This window comes from Punica granatum, chromosome 2, assembly GCF_007655135.1.
Source record: "Punica granatum isolate Tunisia-2019 chromosome 2, ASM765513v2, whole genome shotgun sequence".
Classification (NCBI taxonomy): Eukaryota; Viridiplantae; Streptophyta; class Magnoliopsida; order Myrtales; family Lythraceae; genus Punica; species Punica granatum.
The window spans coordinates 43,329,289-43,349,776 of record NC_045128.1 but is presented as its reverse complement, the minus strand read 5'-3'; the positions used below and the strand labels follow the sequence as shown (position 1 = coordinate 43,349,776).

The following is a 20,488-nucleotide window of genomic DNA, read 5'->3' as shown; positions in this document are numbered from 1 at the left end:
TGTTTTGACAATAAGACTTTACACCAAGGACAGTTAGAAGAAAAGTCTACTAGGTATTAACCGTTTATCGGCGGTCCTACTTCGGTCTCAATCGAGCTTAAGCAAAATTCTTCCCATATCCATGTATGATATTCTTCAAATTAATTTCCTCGTTCTTTCAAACAATCCAATTGTATTAAGAGAAGTCGATTTTCCCGAGTGCTTCCCCAAATTTCCATGGGTTATGATCGATCTCTAACTCAATAAAAGAGGAGAAAATAAGAAACCGAATGACCTCTTTTGCAAATTTTCTTTTTTTCCCCGGTCTATCAGCGAAAAAGGACTTTGGCGGTGGTGCGATTTTCCATAGAGATTCCATATGACTAATCGAAGAATCATGGCAATGTGGATTTTAGTTATAGGGGCTAGCTAGATCCCATTAATGATAGAGGCATTTTTGGTGGCATTATCCATATTCCAGATGGTTGGTGACAGCTCTTCCCTTCCCAAACAATGGAATTGGAGGGGGCTAACTAGTCCGTGAATACATATCGTTTTAATGGTGTAATATTATTGTACAAAAAAAAAATTATAACAATCGAGTACACATATTTTTAAAGATGTTACAATTAATTACAGTGGCATTCGCTAATTTCGTCAGTAGAAATTCACAGAATGTGCTTGATTGTAATATCTTTAAAAACCTATGTACTCGATTGTTATAATAATAACTTTTTTATATATCAAAGTGTTACATTTTTAATTTTTTTTTTTGTATTGGGGAGTAATTAACCCAATGGAGGGGATGAAAATAGAAAGGAAAAAAAAAAAGAGAGAGAAGGAACATTGGGAGGGGGCACCGACGACAACAGTCCCAGCCCGGTTTCATTTTACATCATGTCCTTTTCCCAATCACTCTCCCAATTACCATTTTAGAAATACGCCATGTGGAATCGAACTTATGTACGATTCTCTTCTCCTCATCATCCTCCTCCTCCTCCTGCTCTGTCTTTGTTTCAATCTGCGGTGCCGGTGAAGTGTGACGTGTTATATTTTTCACTCTGTCATATATGTATCTCTGATTGACATGAAAAAAAAAAATTGAAATTTCACGAACCAAGTCAATGTAGATTGATAGGAAATACTACATCACATCAACGCAACGAAGTTAGTGTTTTATTATTATATGTTGTTGTAAATAATTTGTTGTGTGACATTACCTTTCCCATTTTATATCATATCATGATTATGATGTAGGAGATTTGGATCAAAACAGGAAGGAAATAAAAAAGAAGAAGAAAAAAAAAATATCTCTCCTGTTCTTTCTAATAAGTTTTTTTCAAAAAAAGAAACCAGACTTTGAGGAAAAAAAGACATGAACAAGGAGCGAAATTGTTTCTGTAGGAGGATGATGATTACTCCGAATTTTGACTTTCGTATGCCACCCCCACCCCCCCGTAGCTTTTCCTTGCTGTGCTACTTACTACCCCTCTCTTCACCATAAAAGCTACTGATGAGCTTTCTTGCTCTTCTTCAGCGCAATTGAGTACACACACAGTGAGGGAGAGAGAGAGAGAGGGTCAAGGCTTGATTCCGATGAGACCCGACGAGCTTTTCCACTTCCTGTTCCTGCCTCTCCTCGCTCTTCTACCATTTTCCTCAGCCTTCACTCCCTCCGACAACTACCTCCTCAGCTGCGGCTCCGCCACAAACGCCAGCCTCTTCGGCCGCCTCTTCGTGGGAGACTCAGCCGGACCCGGCTCCACCTTCCTCTCCAAGGACGACCATTCAGTCTCCCTCACCGACCAAAAGCCACCTCCGAGCTCCCCGGAGCTCTACAACACCGCCAGGGTCTTCACGGCTGCTTCCGTCTACCGGTTCGACATCAAGAAGAATGGGACCCACTTGGTACGCTTCCACTTCTCTCCCTTCTCAGCTCACAGCTTTGATCTAAAGTCTGCGGCTTTTGGGGTATCCGTTAATGGGTTCTCGGTCTTGAGCGGTTTTAGTACCAAAGCTACCGTGGTTAAAGAATTTATCCTGAAAGTAGATGGGAATTCTCTCGATATCATTTTCACCCCGAGCAGCAGTTCGGGGTTCGGGTTCGTGAATGCAATCGAGGTCTTTTCTGCTCCTCCGGACTTGATTCTCGACGACGGGGCGAGGTTGATTTCCGATGCTGGGACACAGGAATACAAGAACATGTCTTCGCAAGTTTTAGAGACTGTCCATAGGATTAATGTCGGAGGTCCCAATGTGACCCCTTTCAATGATACCCTGTGGAGGACTTGGATCCCCGACGACGATTACTTGGTCCTTAAATCAGCCGCCAAACGAGTCTCCACCACCCACCCGCCCAATTACCAGAGTGGCGGCGCGAGCAGGGAAGTCGCACCTGATAATGTTTATATGACAGCACAGGAGATGAACCGCGACAACTCGACCATTAATTCGAAATTCAATATTACTTGGGACTTCCCTGTTGGTTCTGGTGGTTTTAGTCACTTGGTTCGGTTGCACTTCTGTGATATAGTGAGTACTAGCCTTAACCAACTATACTTCGATGTGTACATCGATGATTATCCAGCTTATATTAACCTAGACTTGTCGGTTCTCATGGATCACTTGCTTGCATCCCCCTATTACATAGACTTTGTCGTTGATTCCAGTCCTTCGGAGGTCGTGAGGGTTAGTGTAGGCCCTTCTGATCTGAGCAGCCCCATGAGGATGAATGCTATTCTAAATGGCGCTGAGATCATGAAACTGGTCACTCTTGCGGGTTCGCGGACCATTGGAAAGAAGAGAAATGTTTGGGTGATAGTGGGTCCAGTTCTTGGTGGATTCGTCGGTCTATGTTTGGTGGTACTGCTGGTGATTTTAATGGTTATGAAGTGCAAGAAGAAAAAACTAAAATCGAGACCCTCAGAGAGTGTGGCTTGGACTCCTTTACGAGTGTACGGAGGCAGCTCTCATAGTCGAACCTCTCAGAACACTGCCACAACCTCGCCTGGGCAAAACGGGTATCTTGGCCTGCGAATTCCCTTCGCAGACTTACAATTAGCAACAAACAACTTCGACAAGAATCTGATCATCGGTTCGGGGGGATTTGGGATGGTATATAAAGGCGTTTTGAAAGACGGAACGAAGATTGCAGTCAAGAGAGGTGTTCCTGGATCAAGGCAGGGCCTTCCAGAGTTCCAGACAGAAATAACTATTTTATCCAAAATCCGCCATCGCCATCTGGTCTCCCTTGTTGGTTATTGCGAGGAACAGTCCGAGATGATCTTAGTTTACGAGTACATGGAGAAGGGATCCTTAAAGCACCATTTATACGGGTCAGGGCTTCCTCCATTAACTTGGAAGCAGAGGCTTGAGATCAGCATTGGTGCCGCGAGAGGGCTCCACTATCTGCATACGGGCTCAGCCCAGGGGATAATTCACCGGGACATCAAATCGACCAACATATTGCTCGACGAGAATTATGTTGCAAAGGTCGCCGATTTTGGGCTCTCGAGGTCAGGCCCGCGCCTCGATGAGACACATGTCAGCACCGGCGTAAAGGGTAGCTTTGGGTATTTGGATCCCGAGTATTTCCGAAGACAGCAACTTACGGACAAATCGGACGTCTATTCCTTTGGGGTTGTTCTCTTCGAGGTTCTCTGTGCCCGACCTGCGGTGGACCCGCTTCTTGCAAGGGAGCAGGTGAATTTAGCTGAGTGGGCCATGCAGTGGCAGAAGAAGGGAATGCTTGAGGAAATTATCGATCCAAATCTTGTCAGGCAGATTAGGCCGAGTTCGTTGAAGAAGTTTGGAGAAACGGCTGAGAAATGTCTTGCTGACTATGGGGTCGACAGGCCGAGCATGGGCGATGTTTTATGGAACTTGGAGTATTGTTTACAGCTACAGGAGAATGAGAAGCAGAGAGAAGCCCACGAGGATAGTGAAATTGGCATGCAAGACCTTCCTTCTGCGACAACTGTTCCATGGGTTCCTTCGCAAAGTGTGAGAATCGAGCGAGATGAAGAAGGAAATGGGAGCTCGGAGACAAATACGAGCCAAGTTTTCTCGCAGTTGATAACAAATGAAGGCAGATAGTTTGCCATGAGATCAGTTCTGTTTTCGCCAGTTGACAGGTAAGTAAGTTATTATTCATTTTGTTCCACTGCAATAGCTTTGCATCTGTAGTAAATCGTTACTTATGGTTAATGATTGAATTGTACATAGCTGGGTTCTTGTAGAGTTTGTTCGTTTCGGGTTGAATGTTCTGCTAATAAAGGTGGAATTTTCGCTCTCTATCATACCTGTCTTTGCGGCTTCTTTCTTAAGTTTCAGCTTTGATTGTTTGCTCGTTCAGTAAAGATCTGTTCGATACTGAAACTTGTATTGTACTTAGTTACATGAATTGATGCTTAAGCTGCGGAGTAATATGATACCATTTTAAGACAACTGTCACGGATAAGGTTTAAGGATCAGAAGTCAGTCGTTCTGAGTTTGTTTATTGAGTCTTCCTTTCAATTGATGCTTAAGATGGAGAGTGTCCTTGCGATTATTATGGCTTTTTATGTAGTGAGGATTTGTTTAAGAGTCAATAATTGCAGGCTGGAGCATACTCTCAGCCACGTTTGGCAAAAATGAATGAGACCGTTTCCGAACGAAATTATTATCATGTTAAAGGAGGGAACATATGTCAATGTTCTCGTTCCATTTCTTTATTATCCTTTTACACCAAGCATGATTGAGACAGTCGTAACAAGGCTCTACCATTCCTAACCCGGTACCGCTGCACCTGACCCCTGAAGTTTGGCCAAGCCGGGGGGGGATTCATATTTGACTGATAGGGTTCCACGGATTTGACGGCTATTAAGTCGGGCTAGTGGAAGCACTGGAGATGGAGCGTGTGATCGGGACCCGGCCATCCTGTCACCCACTCTTCTCTCCATGTGGGTTAGAGAGTTCTTTATGTATGTGGGCTTGGTGAATAGAAGAGATAATGTGGAGGATGAGGATGGTGCACTAACTTAAATATCATTCTATCGCCATCTAGAAGGAAAGCCGAATCTTCATGTGGATGGATGCGATCATCATTGGTCATCATCGTCTTCGCCGTCATCATCACCTCTCTCTCGCCGACCGGAGAGGATACCCTTCCTCAGTAGCCCGGCGGTTTTGCTGGAATGATACCCTTCCGGTGATGTTGCAGGGACAGTTTTTCAAAATCAAGTTGCAAGCTCATGTTTATTGCAAAGACCCACAGGAGAATAATTGATAAAGACTCCCTCTCTGTACGGCTAATCGAAAGATATATTCCCGGATCTACCGAGTCGTTTCCCCAACTATACGATATATGCCACGGACGATGCGTTTCGCGTGCTGGGGAATCAATTAGCTCCGAATATTATCGTGCCGAAAACATCTTCTCTAGTTTCAGCAGTCTTTGCACTGGCAAGTGAACCTTAACACAAAATTAGGAGGTGGGAATAGCATGAGAGGTCGGCCTGTTTTGTTAATTGTAATCTTACTTAACTCAATTCAACTTTATTTTTTTCTCAATTTAACAATACGATCATTACCTTTTTATATATGTATTTTTTTAATAATAAATTCTCTCACTAGTCAACAATACAATCATTTCTAACTATTTTTATAATTAATTTTTAATTATAAATTCTCCATCTACTTTCACATCTATATATACATGCCGATTTTTTTAACAATAAAATTTTCATCTACTTTCATATTTATATATATAGATATATATTCTCACACATCATTATATTTATCAACACTTGTAATTATTACATAAAAGCAAGTTGGGTTCCAACTCGAAAAGCAAACACAAGCTTTAAAGGTTGTTTAAAAATGGAGTTGAGTTAACTATGCACGTATATATTTAATTGAATTATAATAATAAGGTGGAAGGAGAAAATAATAAAGTAATAATTGTGTTATTTAATATTAAAAAAAGTTATAAAAGTAATGAATAGTTAAAAGAAAATAATTATTGTGTTGTTGAATTATAAAAAAATAATAATAGACGAGAGAATTTGATCTTAAAAATCGAATTGAATGGTAGTTAATATAAAAAATTGAAAATAATAATAATTATTATATTATTGTATTGAAAATATGTGAAATTAAATTGAAGTAAATTAATAAAAAATAACTCCAAGATCAAATAAAAAGTAAATCCATGAATTATTAAAAAAGAAAAAGTTTGAAAGGGTACAATCGTCATTACACTGTTTATCTATTGATTATTGCCAGACTGGCCCCCTTGCCCTCTAGTTATCCACCCTTCGCCAAAATCATTACTTCCACCTTCACAAGAGAAGAAAAGTAACTTTTGTTTTTGCATTAGGCAAAAGATAATTCTCCAATATGAACAATATTGATTTCAAACTGTTTCTAATTTTGTTTCCACAAATTAACTGTTTGCTAGAACTCGTTTGTCTTAGCTGTAGACATCAGTTGCCAATTGCTTGACAGTAACTTGGTTTATTTGAAAACTATCTTATATATTTTTAAACGAATTTTGTGAAGAATGTTCTCTTAAATTTGTCAATAACGCATTGCGTAGAGAAATTATTAGGTGATTTTATCTCATTACATGACGTAAAGAAACACCAATCAACTTACATGAAACTAGAGACTTAGTGCTAATCTCTTAAATAATTAACATAATTATTCTTTATTAATAAATTTTTATTAATTCTTTCTAATCACGTCATTTAAAATAAGATCATCTAAAATTTTCTCCATTGCACAAGATATAAATGAGAACAATCTATCTTTTCAAATTTTGATTCTGATTTTTGAAAGTGAGTTTTGGAAAGAAAAAGCATGGCATATACCGTATTTGTGAAGAATAGTTGGGGTGCTTCCGTCAATACGATGCTCCGCCATTTTTTCAGAGGGAGAGAGAGGGAGATTTCATATTTTGTCGTTTGAGATTCAGTGGCGTGGAGTCAGCAACAGGTCTTCGATTTTGAAAACCGGAGAAATCCATCCGATTCCAGCAGAGAGAGACAAAGCTTTTCCTTTTCATGAAAAAGGAACAATCTTGAGAGAAGTTCGAGACGGAGAATGGAATCTTAGGAGAGTGTCGAGAAGGAAAGTGAGTTTTTTTTTTTTTTTTAATCCAATGCTACTTTCTTTGACTTCAATTTCAGTTTCAATTTGAAAGAGGGATAGGGAAAGAGGCAGTCTTTCTTTTTGACAGAGAGTAGAAGAAGAAGTTTGGCGAGGCGGGGCGGGGCGGTTCAGTTTGTGGTTTCTAGGTTTCCGGTTGAGGTGAGGAAGATGACGGAAGTGATACTGCACATCTACGATGTGACCAACAGCGGATCCGAGAAGACCAACAACACCATTATGCAGATCAACCGTATCTTCAAGGACACTATGGGTGTCGGCGGCATCTTCCACAGCGCTGTTCAGGTATTTCCCTCTCTCCCTGTCTCTCTCTCGGTCGATCCAAGTTAAAGAACGGATCCTTCCGGAAGAGAAACGTGCTGTCATTCCTTTGTTTCGGTCCTTCTACTTTCTGAATGATCCACAGATCCTCTCTGCACTTTCAAACATAGTATGTCATTGCAGCATGTGGATTTTGTCTTCTTGCCTAGTCAAAACACTGATCTCACCATTGTACAACATTAGAGAGAGAGACTGTCTTCGGATTCTGATTGTTAGTCTTCTCCTGTGCGTTCTTCTCCTGAATGCGGAAGCAACTAACAAACTGCTTCCGGGCAAGATTGTTGCGATGTCTTCTGCCCCCTTCTGTGGAGTAAGTTGACAGAATCTTATGTTTCTTCTCGCCAGGTGTACGGAGATGATGAATGGTCTTTCGGGTTCTGCGAAAGAGGAAGTGGAGTGTTCAGCTGTCCTTCGGGACAGAATCCCATGTATACATATCGTGAATGCATTGTTCTTGGAAGAACCGAGTTCTCGATCTCCAAAGTGAATCAGATCTTGAGAGAACTTAGTAGAGAGTGGCCGGGGAGTACATATGACTTGTTGGCAAGAAACTGCAATCACTTCTGTGATGAGTTCTGTGGACGACTTGGTGTACAAAAGCCTCCAGGTATAGCTGTAGCTGGTTTTAAATTTTCTTTCTGTCGTCTAGAAGTAGCTTTCTTATGTCGAGATCTTCCTATGTGTTGCTTCGGTCGTATTTGCAAATGCCAGGCTTTCACCTGATCTGAGGAGAAACTGTAAGTCAGAGATTGGCTTGTTGGAGGCATAATGCTCTGTAGAAATCAACCGGTTTAATTTTACATATGATACGGTAGTGCACATGGGACGGGATGATTTCATCAAAATGTTGCCTTAACATGATAGTCCTTGGATAATTTGCCCCGTCGTTTAACCGTTTCACGTTTACGAAGATAAGCACTGCATGAGAATTAAGAAAATGATAAAGCCTCATATATTTTTACTCCTGCAGCTTGGATCAATCGGTTTGCCAATGCTGGTGATGCTGCAATGGTAGTAGCTGGAAATACAGCAGTGCGGGTAAGATGCCTTTCTGTAAATGTTGAACACATTTCAGGAGCGCCTCTTCCTTATTTTTGTTGGATCGCCATTAGGCATGCTTATATGTTTGCCAGCCCCCTGGATAACATACGAGTGAGAGAGATTTTTGATAATGATATCTGTTTCATATCAAACGATATTTGACATCTCTATTAAATTGCTTATATAAATTGCTGACCAATTACTATGATTATCTGAGTTATGATTGCAATGTTCTTCTCAGCCTGTCACCAAGTTATGCAAGTGCTGCTTTATATTGTTTTTCCTTTTTTAGATTGCTTAACTTAATTTACCTCTCTATAAGCCTGCCCCTAAGCTTTTGTTTTTTCCTTGCTCTCTTCTTGCAGTTTCGGCAAGCCAAGACGGAGATTGTATCTGCTAGCAAAGTCGCCTATCGGTTTCTTCTGGGTGCCGCTTCAAACTCTACAGTTTCTCCAGATTCACCCACCAGTTCTCACAGAGGCACTCCTCGATGTCAAGGAACTTGGTTTAAAAACCTTATCACCTCAGGTGCCAAGCCATCAAACAGTTTAGAAGAGGATAATAAACAAGAAGAGGATGCATTGTGGCATAAAACGGAGGAAGCTAAGGAAACACCAGTACGACAGAATTCAAAGGGATGATGGCCAGTAGATATAACAAGCTATTTGGTGTGTACTACTCCACATTTGTTTTATTAGACCAATCATTCGTTTTGTATTCAGGCCTAATTTCATTTCTCATCAAACTACGCTCCCGATTTGGTTGCAACTTTTGAAAGTTAGTATTTGAACTGTATTCATTGAATTGTTAAGTTGTTGCAGAAAACGTCAACAGTGGGCTTTGCCTTGAGTAGGTCATTATAAACAACTGCCGAGAATTGGCATAGCAATCAGAATGCAAGCATGGCAGAAACAGATGCTCAGTACGTTACGTCATTTATTAATTTATAAACAGCAAACCACAGGTAAGACTTCTACCAGATTACCAGTTCATTATATGTGTCTAAGTCCCGTCGTTTAGGGAGATTCTCAGTAACGATATGAGCATATGATTGAGAGTTCGAAAGAAGAATAACTGCTGAGAATTGGCATAGAAATCAGAATGCAAGCATGACAGAAACAGATGCTCAGTACATTACATTATTTATTAATTTATAAACAGTGAACCACGGGCAAGACTTGTACCAGATTACCAGTACATTATATGATGTCTAAGTCCCGTCGTATAGGGAGATTCTCAGCAACGATATGAGCATATGATTGAGAGTTCGAGAGAAGAACACCACGGGACCAAGACTTGGAAGTTTGAACAGATAAGAGCACTGTGTCCGCATGTGCAGTTAACTGAGTGAGCCAACGCCAGCATCTTCTGTGGTGGTCTGGAGAGACGAGACCGCCTGTGCTGCCGAGAAACCAGCAGAATATCTGGGACTCTCCCAAACACTCTATTCATTTTTGGGTTCATATAAGCTCCCTCTGAAATTTCCCAGTGGAAATACCTCGTCATCGATGGATCCGCCCCATATGAACTTCGATCCACCAGTGTCGCATGCCCAACCAATCTTTTCGAGCGAACAAATCGGTCTCTTCCAACAAGGTAAGCTCTCTATTTGACAGCTCCTGAAGAATTCGCCACAAATATCGTCTTTGTCGCAGACACCATCACATGTTTCATCAGCGTCCTCACCGAGGACGTGCAAAGCCACAGCTTCAGCGATTGCAGCACCCTCCTCATCGAGCTTCTGTTGCTCTTTCTTTCTCTGTTTCTTCTTCTCTAGCTCAGATCGAATAGCTGCTGACGTAGCTAGAGCTTTCTCCAGGCGGCATCTTTTCTTCTCGGCCTGTTTAAGTCGATCCACCTCATCCACTATTTGCTTCTTCTTCGCCTTTTTCACCACAGGCTGTGCTCTATTGCACACCAGGTCATTCATGATAATCGATTCTACAGTTCCCCGACTGCGGTTAAGTTGATCTAGCTTCTATTCTTGCAGAGTCTTCCTCTGCAATGCGTACCTCCTAGGCTCTAGCTCTAGTATATATGTGAGAAAGAACCTCGATATCCAGACAAACTACACCCACTCCGGTATGTAGGAATACCTCATCTTACGAACAACACACTCCCAAACCGACACGGCAGGAGATAGAAGAAGAGTGACACTGTAAGAACTCACACTCCCATGAATTGTTGGCATCCTTCCTAATCCTCCACAACCCTGAGGGGTTTGCTAATACTATGCACTCAGGCGGAAACTACAGGCTAATATCAACTCGCGGAAGCAGCGGCCACTGTGCCAACAACATCATCATTCACATAGTCCAACCTACAGCAGAAATGAAACAGGAGGACATCATGTTAAGAACGTAGATGCAACTTAGAATTCAAGTAAAGTTTCTTCCTCGTCTGGATTTTCAAATCAGAGATCTACAAATTTACACCAGACAGTTACAGAAACGTCAAATTCTGAATGAAGCTGATCGCCTGAGCCCGGAGATTCGAAAGGAATGGCATAACCACTGTGATTAGTTCGAGACTGGAGCAGAAGATGAGCTCAAACATGAATTGCTTCGTTAATCTGATTTGGGGGAAAACATAAACAGCGAAGAAATCAAAACCTGATGCGGTGGAATTGATATTGAAGGGGAATCGCAGCAAGCTTCTCTGCTATGGCGAGGAGGACCTGACCGGAACTTCTTCTCTATCGCTTCTGCTCGGGTCGACGGGAATGAGAGAGTGGAGTGCAGAGATTTTTTGCGGAAGAAGCTGGAGAAGATGCAAGAACGAACGATGGCGTCAACCATCAACAAATTAAGGACACGTGTCGCTTTGTGATTAGGTGGTGTAGGAGCCTTTTGATTGAGGTGGAAGTTTTTCCCGGTTTTCACTAGCCCAGCCCATACCTGGTGGTGAGGTTTCGGCCCAAGCCCATTGGGCAAATTTGTGAGCTCAATTAACTCTTACCCTCGCCTTGCCTGCCAGCAGTGTTGCACACAAGTTCTCAACTCTCTTATCCATCGTCCGATAATTCAGTAAGTCTTAGCTCTCAATCCATTGATGAACTCTTTAAAATCCGCTGAAACGCTTGAATGGGCACTACTGGAGTAGAAATAGAAGCAAAGTCAATCATCGAGAAAGGAAAATCTCTACTCATCGGGAAAATTTGACTCGCGTAGATATATCCGTGATCTACACTCGTTGGAGGATAAATCTTTCGTTTCTGTTTTTCAATTTTTGTTTATTTTTCTTGTGATTTAGTCCCGTCCTGCAAATGAGAAGCTTTCGAGTTGAGTATATCTATGAAAGTAATCAAGCTAAATACGCTTAATCCAATGAAATCTCAAATTTCAAATTCGAAGTGAACTAAGGAAAGATAAAAGGTCCTCGACAATATGAATTCGATGCTTGAAATTATATCATGAAAATTAGGTATGACATAAATAGTAAGAGACGAGATTATATGTTTTCACCATCATGAGAATTGAATACTGGATGAGAATTTCTTATTATGCGAGTGACGGAGTCATTCTGTTATGTATGGCTCACTGCATCGTCTTCAGGGCCGTTTGATTTAACTAATTGGCGTTTGATCAGTATGTCAGGAGCTAGTACATCCAATTAACTGATTGTTATTTTCCACCTTTAAAAATTTTTCATATAGTCTGCCAAGGAGGATCTCTCTGTTACTCTGATCTTCTATTTACTCTTTTTTTTTTTTTGCTAACCCGGGGTATCCGGGTTTCGCCCGACTAATCTCCGAGGCTCCGTGAACCCCCGGCGGCGCACGGAGCAGGTAATTACGCCAAAGGCGCTCCGGTGGCCCCAAGGGGATTCGAACCCGGGTCTCGGTGCAAACTTAAGTGCACATTAACCACTAGGCCAAATCCCCTGGGATTTCTATTTACTTTCTTAAACATTTTCGGATGTACCCTTTCATATTATGAATGAATGAATCCTCATGATTTCAGCAAAAAAAAAAAAAGAGTTATAGCTCACTAGTATTTACATACAGGTGGACCATCCATATCGGGTATCTCCACTATTTTGCCTAGTTTGTATTTAGAGTTCGTTTAATTGGGAGAAAAGTAATTTGAAAAATGAATCTGGGACGTTTTATTCAAATTTCAAGTGTTTGGTATGAGGGAATCAAAATCCCATTCCTCCTATCCAGGGAATTCAACTACTCCAAAGTGGGGAAATCTCATTCCCCTTTTATAACCGGGGAAACAAAGCCCGGAATCAAAATTGATGCCCGCCAATTGCTTCGCTAGGTAGTTACCATTGATGAATGTCTTCCGTATTTTAAGTTTTTTTTTTAAGTAAAAAAATGAAACAAAAAACGTCATCTATATTACAAATTGGAATAGGGTGGTGATTGGGGTAACATTCATATATTTCAAAAATCCACTTCGCCATATAATATTATCAATTTATTTTTCGGTAAATTTAAACTGCGAGAGATATCACTCATGCAATTTCGGGATATCAAGCATTAATATTATTTTCTCTCCCAACAAATGTTCTTCTCGGGATTCGAACTTGTATTCTCATCCTTACAGGGTTTAGAGCTACTTATCACTTAATCAACAATTTTTTGATTAATATTATCAATTTAGTATCCTCCAAAATTATTGGACATTAAGAGGAAAATTTAGTAAATTTATGCGTATCTTAACCACTAAAAATAACATTTCACTCTCTTCTTTCTTTCTCTATGCCCTCTCTCCTCTTTCTAATGTTGATTACAATAGAAAGTCATGGGCTTAGTACACTCTCTCCTCCTTTTTTCTTCTCACAGTTCCTTCCCTCTTTTTCTCTCTCCTGGGCATTTTTATTCTTTATTAACTTTATTATTTAATATTAATATTAATAACAATCTTTTTTCAACCAAAGGAAATTATGAAAATAATTGTATTTTAAAATTAATAGAAAGAAAATAAAAACACGCGTAGGGAGGGTTGAATGAATAGTATAACAGTATTCCACTTTTAAAAGGCACATTTTGCTTGGGGAGAAAAGGCGGCTTTGAAGGAGACACATGGTGGAGGCAGACAGGCAGAGATGGCCCAATCCCAAGTTTTTGCCCTGTCAGTGAATGTCGGGCTCGATTTCATTGGTTGGGCGGTGGGAAAGGAGATGGAATATCCACCATGGCACTATCAAAGTCAGCTGTAGCTGAGCTTTCCACTAATTTCATGTTGACAAATTTTTCGGTTAACTGATTTCCGCAAATATAGGAAAATGTACTTTCTATTGAACTTTCGTGATAGATCCACCCACAGACGTCCCCTTTTTAGTGTCGAGCCGCTTGTATAGTAAACTATCTCGAGAAGTTCAATCGTTATTGGGTTGATGGATTATGTGTTTTTTTGTAATCGTTTGAGTAATTTGACATGTTTGGATATCAGTAGGTGAGAAACTCAATTTGAAATCTCAAACTTGAAGATTATGAACATCTCTTCGATAAAAAGCAACTTCCTTATTGCGCGTGTCACGGTTGTTTGCTGAGAAGACACGTCAATGCTTGGCTCGCGAATTTAGCTCTCCTTTTAAGATTAATGTCAAGACAAGATCTCCGTGTCGAGTGGATGCACCTGAATAGGCAATAGTCTTTTGCATTTTGATTTTCGTAATTGGTACATATATGCAAAATTAGGCATTATTAGGTTGAGGATAATGCTAAGCAAATTTCTAAAAAGTTACCCCTGCTTTTTGATGACTTGCAATATAATTATACAATATATGGTGGACGGGCCACTAAGGTTTGCGCTTCTCAATCTCATGAAGAGAGATTGGGGATAGGAGGGGATATTGTGCCCCCCCACCCACACAAGCGAGGCCTAGGCCCAACACGTAGCCCATTCACATTCGTTAGTGGTTTGTGGGTCAACACTTGCTCCTTTTACGACGCGTTTGCATGAATCATAAAGACTTTTTGGTTGGTATTATCACTATTTTGCTCACCCTTCAAGCCAATTTCTTTTTCGGTGATATTACTGAGTGTGCTCAATTTATCGATTAAAACTAATTTTAATTGTCATAAAAAAAATTCATAAGACACTTTTGAATTATAACAATAACTTATGAATCTAATAGAATACAACAATAAGAACTAACGGATATTAGAAGCTTTAATAAAATAAAATAGACTGAAAAAATCTCTCGATTTCACATTATATTTGTTATTAAAAAATGTATTTCATCTTAACAGTTCCATTAATCCAACTATTTTTCAAGAATTCTTGAGGAATCGTACCTCACCGAGTGCTATAAGGAAGTACTAATTAATTAAATTGTAGCAAACAGAAATAATGGCTTATAAACACATGGTTAGTGAGCCATGAATTTACATAGTGAACTATTTTTTTTTTCACTGCATCATTGTGAGAAATAATCAGCTAAAATTTTCGCCATTTTTAGGTGATAAGAATACTATTTTTTTGGCTCGAGGAGTTCATAGTGATAACTTTTGATGATACAACGTCCAATACTATCTTTTTTCTTATCTGATAGTTTTTTTTTCCTATTAATAGAACAAGGGATTCTAGGAATTTCATTCACTAATGCATAGAGAGACCACATGAAAATCCTGCAAGTAAGTTCGAGTGGGAATATATCCAGGTGAGCAGGGTCTTTACTAACTAGTTGAATTAATAGAGAGTATTTACAGAAAAAGTTAACAGGGAGCATTCTTTTACTTGATTATAAGGTAGGCTGGTCTATTGTACTTGATTCAGTGAGTGGACCTTGGACTTAATTCATTAGTGTGTTGGTGGGGCTGCGGTGATCAAATTAGGCTAAAATCTCAATGAGCTATGGTGAAATGAACATTTCGTGGCGGTTAGGTTCTCTTAATTGGGACAGCCACAGCGAATTAATAATTCGATCTAACCTTTAATTCATAAAAAATAAATAATAAAGTAGGTCGAATCGGGCCTTTATCAAGACCATTACACTGCTCATCCACTGGTTGAATCCTATTTAATTGTATAATTTATATTCCAAGAGGAAAAAAGAGTGGAAATGGAGAAGCTTTCACGCCTCTTCCATGACCGAACGGGACGTGCCAATATTTTTGGACTCCATTATTGGTGGATAAATATGATATGACTGAAGCTGGACAGGTGCACGCAGAGGATTCGAACACATTTTTCTGTTAGATCCAACCGCATCCTTTGTTGTCGATTGAGTCAAAGATACGTGACTGTAAAATAACGGAGCAAATCTCAATCCCGGGATTCGTCGAATAATTTATTCCAAGAATTTCTACAAAAAGCAACCGGTCGGTAAAAGGGACAAAAATAGTTCAGGTAATACCAATATATTTTTTTTGGTGAATTAATACCGATAAATTTTAGATAATGTAGTATTAAAATATTAATCTCCTGTCAAACTTCCAAATATCAAAGCAAATGGTTGGGACGTGCATCTGCTTTTTGAATAGTTTGCAAAATCGTAAGTTCAAATTTCCTTATATGCTATCTATTTCCACATGAACTTATCTTGATCATGGACTTCTAAAGTGCTCATGATCCGAGCGAATAAACTTCTCGTTATCAAAAATATTAATCTCGTGTCTTGTTAGGAAATATACCTATAAGTAAATTTAATAAATTTGTTTGAACTATGTATTATAATAATTTTTTCATAACGATCCATAGTCCGCAACACAAACAAGATATTGCAGGTTAATAGCGATGCAAGCAGGATTTTTGGCAATGAGCTTCATCCTATGAGACCTTAACTCTTACACATGTTGACTTTCATTTTTTTCCCCCTCCCCAATACGCTGTACTTTTGCTAGACTTAGACAAGATAACGGCGATGGCCAACCCAAAATTCTCCTCTCATTCATGACTATGGATTGATTCTTTACAGAGAAAAATCCTAAGTTAAAAGTGAAAATTGGGTCTCATATACATAATATGGAAATTTTATTTTAACAATTATGAGCCCTTGTATGATTTCATCCTCCGGCTAATTTCCTTCTCCAACTCCTCCAGGCCTCCCACTTCCTCGAGTTCCTGCATCACAACGATAGCATGAGTCTCAAATTATCATAGAACGATAAACACGCGCAGTATATATTGTTAACAACTGAAAGGAATCGGAGAAATTATTGGGTTCTAATTACCTTCGGTCCAAGAAAGAGCCCGTAGGGAACGCCATCGAATTTGTCGGAGTGATGGAGCTGAAACACAAACAAGACCAGTTTAAAATCAATTCCTAAAATTTTGACGGTCGTTTCCTCAGCATTTCATTATAAAAAAAAAAAAAGACATAGGTAACACATACCACTGTATGTAGAGTAGAGACATTGTGGATTGGATTCTTTTGTGGGGGTCGTTGTTTAAGTGATGATCGATACGATAGGATAGGAGAGGGAGGGAGGGAGGGAGGGAGAATATCTAGCGACGGCATGTGATTGGCGGAAATGTGTTACCTGATGGGCTGCAGCCACCCTTCTGAAGTAAGGCACGTTGGCAATGGGCCCCACCGGGAATCTCTTGTGGACGAGACCGTCGTGGACGAACATGTAGGCCATCCCAAACACTGTGATGCCTAGCCCCTGCTTCCAATTCCATTAATATAGTCAACCTCGTTACTCCGACCCAACCCAGACGATGACTCCAATTTCTCATTAAATAAATTAATGAATTAATAATTACAGCAGCTAACTTAATCCCAGGATAATCCCATCCCACCTTAACGATTTCACTGACAATAATGTCGTATTTGATTTTAGAGTTGAGTAAAGTTAAATTTTGATTTTAATTTATTTATAATGATTGTATTGTTGAATTATGATAAAAATGTGAAAAAATAATAAATAGTTAAGATAAAGTAATGATTATGTTGTTGAATTGTGAAAAAAATAATGAATAATTGAGAGAATTTAGTATTAAAAAATTAAATTAAATAGTTAAAAAAATTGAGAAAAAAAAGAAGTAATAATTGTATTGTTTAATTGAAAATAAGTGAAGTTAAAGTGAATTAGAGTTAAAATCATGTTGTAAAACCAAACAAGTTAATTTGTTTCAATCACAATTCACAATAGTGTCCATGCTACCACTGCGAGCCACATATTTGCCGCAAATAGCCAGTCAAAACCATTTATCCATCACGACGAGCCTGGGTTGGCCAGTGCAGGTTTTATCAGGACGATTTTATCTATCGATCACCTATAGCCGATTGAACCATTTATAATTCCTACAGATTTGCCGTCATAAAAGGGAAAGCAACGACTGCCATTAAGCTTCACTTACCGCACCGAAACAAAGACCGGGAACAAGTCCCTTGTGGAAGAAACCGTAGGACATGAGAGCTATGGCGGGTACCGCATTGATGATGGCGAACACATCGTTGAGCTCGAAAGGGCCTTCTCTGGGTTTATGGTGGGACTGCAATTGAGCAATTTTCACAGAACATCAGCACCAACCAACCCCCCCCCCCCCCCCCCCACAGAGAAATCTGATCAGGCCTAGCTATGATCTGATTTGGTTAATTACCTCGTGCATGTGCCACAGAGAATCATGCCATAGAGCTTTGTGAGCCCATCTCGCCCAAAACTCCATACCCACCTGAGAATATGAAAATTGGACGGTCAGGAATGATTTTACTTTGAACACATAAATTTCCGGTCAACCGGAGGAGGAAACTCACAGCAGCGCCCACAGAGAGTGCGAAAGTGCCGAACATCTCCGACAGAGGAACCTCCCCTCCCTACACAAATCAAATCCAGCTCAGTTTCCCAATTTCAATTCAACGGATCGAACTTAGGGACCATCGCCATCAGTAAAAATATGAGTACGAGGTTCAACCGACATTGATGCACGAGCTTAAAATATTCGCTATGAGCTGAAACGGAAAATTGTGGGGGATGCGAGGAACTTTTTACCTCCATTTGCCAGGAAAATCGGTAGTAAACGGCCATAACTGCCATGGAAGTGATCCCAAAGCTGGACATTACAGCCGCGATAAGGTAAGTGAACCGCTCGGATCTCTTCCTCGCGAGCCTCTCTGCCGCTCGAGAATTTATCACGATGGGCTCAATCTTCGTGCCGTCATCCGATTCTGAGGACTCTCCAGAGAGAATTTCAGTGGGAGTGCTCTGCTTACGTTCGTCCAGGACGAAGCAGACGGTGAGGAGGCGCGCCTTTCTCCGGGAACGGCAGTAGCTGAGGTAGCTCCTGGGGAGGGAGGGAGCGAAGAGTGATTGCCGGGATAGGGGGAGAGAGGCCGCTGGCGTGGGCAGGAGGAGGAGCGGGGAGAGCTTGGAGGCGGTGACCGGCTGGGGGGATGCGGCGGCGGAGAGGCCTGCCGCCATTGCCGGTGGTAGCCTCGCGGAGGAGAGAGTTGAGTGTGGGGGTGGAGGATGGGAACAGAGGACTTGGACTCTTCCGTTACGAAGGCAATAAATGTACGCAGGCCACGCCTTCGGGCACTTTTTGGTGCGGAAACGCGGACAACGGTCTCTGGAGAAAGGACATGTTTCTCTTTATAATTACTGAAATGCCACCCACAGAACGAGTAGGTGGGTTGCACTTGCACCCACATTCTTTTATCTTAAATTAGTCATTGGTTAATATTATATCGTGTGACCGTTCCACGCACGGTATTATATCATGATTATTATTATTATTATTAAAATAATACAAATATTTTCTTTTTCTTTATTACGGGGTAGGAGTATGGCCTAATAATAATATAAAATAAAAATTATAATATCATAATATGGACATTGATAGTTCCACAACGAGTACCGAATTTGAGATCTCTTAGTCACTAGACAAATGCATACACCACTACCGTATATGTTCTTTGATACAAATAGATTCTGAGTAAATATATTCTTAATATACTTTTTAGGTACTTCAATTTTACACTTTGATTTTTCACACCCGTAGTTTTAATGTTAATTACTCATTTAATTGTAAAAGATTCATCTTATTACGAGAGTTATCGAAGAGAGTGGGGAGAAAGAGAGAGGAGGCATGAGGGTGTCAGAAGAGAGAGGTGACAAAAAGAAAATGAGGGAAATACAGAGAAAAATGTGGAGGTGGATACTTGTCTTTAATTTTAAAAATATCACATTATGAGATAACCTTTCACAATTATCCAATTGAATTGATGACTTAATAGTGCTAAATTATTTAGCATAAATAGAGCTTGTGTATGGCACATTTACGTTTTGCATACATTGAGTTAAAATCAAATTAGATATATGAAAGTTATTGAACTCCTCGTTTTTCTGGCTGTGAACTTTCGCATTTTACTAATCAAATTAGATAATTTCATATCTCATTATTATGTTTCCTAAATAAAATCTTGCCACTATTAATGTAAATATTACATTCATTGAACAACAAACATGTCATCTTCTCTGCATGAATTTTAAATATGACCTATTAAAGCTACAATTCATTAATAAGATTATCAATAATACCTTTTAAAAATATAATTTATTCGTATCTTCAACATTATCATGGCAGGAATCATGCATCCATCTCTCTTCTTTTATTTTATCCCCGGTTAATTAGAGCAAATTAAATATTACAATCTTCCATTTAGTCATCGGTGCCTCTTTTGGCTTCCTTCCAACAAAAGAGGAGGCACGTCGCGAAAGTATTTTAATTGCTGGGGAGTGGCATTTTTGTGATAATTGGGGTGCCGAGGGGCATTACCTCTAAAGGGAGAGTGGCGCTGTGTGGACGACGGACACTGACACATGTCAGCCTCGTACAGGTAAACGTGAGGCTCATGAGCCGCCGTAGGATTGCGTTGAGGGGCGACAGCAAATCACGTCCGCACCGCATACCCTTCCGGACAGCAAAATTAATTGGACCTTTCGATGGGATTTTTGCCACTACACTCGCTGCCACGTGATTCCACGTAACAGCCATTACCATCTCTAAACTCAAACCTTTTCTGGGACGTTGGTGTCTCCTAATTAGACCCGCGCCACGCCTGCATGGGCCCGCCGCTTGCTGCTTATCTATCAACG

General features: G+C 40.2%; 3 protein-coding genes and 1 long non-coding RNA gene across 6 annotated transcripts; 2 read left to right on the top strand and 2 right to left on the bottom strand.

Annotated features, from left to right (window-relative positions):
* The first annotated feature begins 1,318 nt into the window (after positions 1–1,318).
* Positions 1,319–4,392, top strand: LOC116196282 (probable receptor-like protein kinase At5g24010). Its single transcript, XM_031525931.1, has one exon. The coding sequence runs from the start codon at positions 1,576–1,578 to the stop codon at positions 4,072–4,074; it is 2,499 nt and encodes an 832-aa protein (XP_031381791.1). The 5' UTR covers positions 1,319–1,575; the 3' UTR covers positions 4,075–4,392.
* Positions 4,393–6,802: 2,410 nt separating this feature from the next.
* Positions 6,803–9,676, top strand: LOC116196180 (deSI-like protein At4g17486). Of its 3 annotated transcripts, none has more exons than XM_031525776.1 (6): positions 6,803–7,093; positions 7,199–7,413; positions 7,795–8,056; positions 8,420–8,487; positions 8,856–9,158; positions 9,312–9,676. In XM_031525776.1, the coding sequence occupies exons 2-5, from the start codon at positions 7,279–7,281 to the stop codon at positions 9,129–9,131; spliced, it is 741 nt and encodes a 246-aa protein (XP_031381636.1). In that variant the 5' UTR covers positions 6,803–7,093; positions 7,199–7,278; the 3' UTR covers positions 9,132–9,158; positions 9,312–9,676. The 3 variants fall into 3 exon arrangements, with proteins under 3 accessions (XP_031381636.1, XP_031381635.1, XP_031381634.1); XM_031525775.1 differs by having other exon boundaries at positions 9,303–9,676; XM_031525774.1 differs by having other exon boundaries at positions 6,804–7,093; positions 8,856–9,375.
* Positions 8,222–9,088, bottom strand: LOC116196182. The gene is made up of 2 exons (XR_004154786.1): positions 8,802–9,088; positions 8,222–8,586 (listed from the first exon to the last, which is right to left on the bottom strand). It is a non-coding gene; the product is annotated as an uncharacterized LOC116196182 (long non-coding RNA).
* A 6,473-nt stretch (positions 9,677–16,149) lies between the features above and the next one.
* LOC116197800 (beta-carotene hydroxylase 2, chloroplastic-like) lies at positions 16,150–18,906 on the bottom strand. Its single transcript, XM_031528049.1, has 7 exons — positions 18,383–18,906; positions 18,148–18,207; positions 17,994–18,065; positions 17,751–17,885; positions 16,928–17,053; positions 16,619–16,675; positions 16,150–16,508 (listed from the first exon to the last, which is right to left on the bottom strand). Exons 1-7 carry the CDS (start codon positions 18,809–18,811, stop codon positions 16,431–16,433), a joined length of 957 nt encoding a protein of 318 aa, XP_031383909.1. The 5' UTR covers positions 18,812–18,906; the 3' UTR covers positions 16,150–16,430.
* Positions 18,907–20,488: the final 1,582 nt, after the last annotated feature.